We start from the raw sequence: 2,268 nt of genomic DNA on the forward strand, positions 1-2,268 counted from the left end.
CCCGCCCCCAATTTTTTTTTAAACGACCTAACCCCAAACAAAACAAATAAGACTGTTTCTACAAAGATTTTAATTAAAACCCAACTTCAAACTGTGATTTTAATCAGCTGAGTATAAAGATATTAATTTGACTAGATATACAACATAGGTTCGAGTTTATTTTTCCTGATTTTAAAATCAATTGAAATTAGTGGCTAAGCTCTCACCTAAGTGGCTCCAGCCCAGGTAGTTTGTCATGGTGATGGCCGCCCCCGCGAAGTCCTCGTAGGCTCCAAAAGCGGATATGACGTCACCGTAAGAGCTCTGCTCGATGACCAGTCTCTGGACGGGCGCCCATGTGACCACGGGAGTTGACCAGTACGATCCCAGGAGGGCCACGACCCTCAGAGCTGAGGGGCAGAAAGGATGGCGGGTTAAAGTCGACTTTTTAATATCCTATCCGTGCGCCCTGAGGTCATTGTGTACCCCCGGGGTTGTATTCTTCACATTTTAGAATACTTCTAGTACGAAGATCTCTTTTAAACTTTCAGTATTTTTCAAAAAATCATTTTGACATAATGTTATGCAAAGCATACGGATCGGATTAACGAGTAAATTTCCTCTTTGGAAAAAAGTAGGACAGAGTTCCCCACGTCGTATGGATATGATAGTAAAACACGACGTACGGATAGGGTTAATCCCTTGCCTATTGATATGAAATTGACCCCATCTGATAAGTAGAAAAAAAAATGCGTACGATAGTGTCCAATAGTGTATTACGTGCATACTTAGTATATCAAGTAACTGTTACAGCAGACAGAGATTAAAGGATTATAGATGTAAGTCATTGATCTGAGAGCGGAGATGATGTTAGAAATAATGGGGGTGATGAGTATGACGAGGTATTGCGTTTAAGTAATGTTAGCGTTAGTCCTATCTTCCTCTGCTCCAATGAGTCACGGGGAACGTGGGTACCCTCTATCCCGTTCTCTACAGGAACCATCTTTACGGTCACCGAGAAGAGCGGGTTCGAGTCGATTGATCGTGTGACGTCACTGGCCATGACCCCCTGGAGACTCGCAGACGTGAGATTGAGACAAAGACAAACCACCACCCACAAGTGATGGAAAAGAATGTCAACTACAATGATACCATCTTTCTTTATTTCTGTTCCCGTCTGAGTTCCGCTTGTAAGTAGAATGCACCCATGAGAGGTTCGCTGATGTAAAGATAAGATACGATAAGATAAGACAAGGTAAGATGAGAAAGGATAAGATAGACAAGACAAGACAAGACAAGATAAGATAATACTTTATTATCCCAGAGAGTCATTTTTCTTGGCTGTAGTGGACGGTAAAAACACATGTAGGTACACATCAGAAAGAATCATATCTTGAGCTTAATGAAATGAGAGCTACAAGTTTTGTTATTATTTAATTCCCGCGTAGCCAGACGTCACAGTACAAGAGATAAAACAGGGCGTCTGTGAATAGATAGTTTCACACATCGTCATTGCACAAGTAAAGATGCTCACACGTTCTGGGATACTGATAATTCAATCCGGGTCGACCCCGATAGGCACGGTCGAAACACGGAGCGCTAACTAAATGACTTAGATTAGATTGTTTCGATTATAGAGGAAACAGGAGGAATTCTGCAACGAGCGACCACCATGAAACGGTAGAATAGAGTGTTAGGATTGGGGTTTGGGTTAGGGTTTGGGGTAAGGATAGGGGTAGGGATAGGGTTAGGGGTAGGGGAAGGGTTAGGGGTTGGGTCAGGGTATGGGTTAGGTCTCTTCTATGTTGTGTTTGTTGGGGTGGTCGCTCGTTACGGAAACCCTTCCAGAAAAGGGGAAGGAATTCCGAGAAAAGTATGTATAAACTACAATCAACACAAATAGAACCTTTCAGCATCAACGTTGGCGTCATGTCCACCCTCCATTGGCCGTGCCTGGTATTCTGGGATGTCGCGACCTCGGGGTTTTCTTGTCCTATCTCCATTTTTTTTTTACATTGACAATGTGATTTCTTCTTAAGCCCACTCTTTGTTCTGGACTGTTTCTACCGTTCTTAAAATGGAGATATGACAAGAAAGCACTCAGGTCGAGATATGTTTCAACGGCTCTTTTGAACGGCAGACAGTAGATAGTAGTAGATGGTACCCTTGTTGGACAGAAAATCGACCGTAAAACAGCGGGTTTCTCTCTCTCTCTCTCTCTCTCTCTCTCTCTCTCTCTCTCTCTCGCTCTCTCTCTCTCTCTCCCTCCCCCCCTTCCTCTCTCTCTCT

General features: G+C 43.4%; 1 protein-coding gene across 1 annotated transcript in view; it reads right to left on the reverse strand.

Moving 5' to 3' along the window:
* The window catches only part of LOC101858463 (atrial natriuretic peptide receptor 1), a gene marked incomplete at its 3' end in the record, with an annotated part of 40,129 nt that overhangs the window by 19,684 nt on the left and 18,177 nt on the right, over positions 1 to 2,268 (reverse strand). The window contains 1 exon segment of the mRNA XM_013090695.2: positions 207 to 389. Within this exon segment, the coding sequence (XP_012946149.2) occupies positions 207 to 389 (183 nt within the window).

This window comes from Aplysia californica, unplaced genomic scaffold (assembly GCF_000002075.1).
Source record: "Aplysia californica isolate F4 #8 unplaced genomic scaffold, AplCal3.0 scaffold01427, whole genome shotgun sequence".
In the NCBI taxonomy this organism is placed as follows: Eukaryota; Metazoa; Mollusca; class Gastropoda; order Aplysiida; family Aplysiidae; genus Aplysia; species Aplysia californica.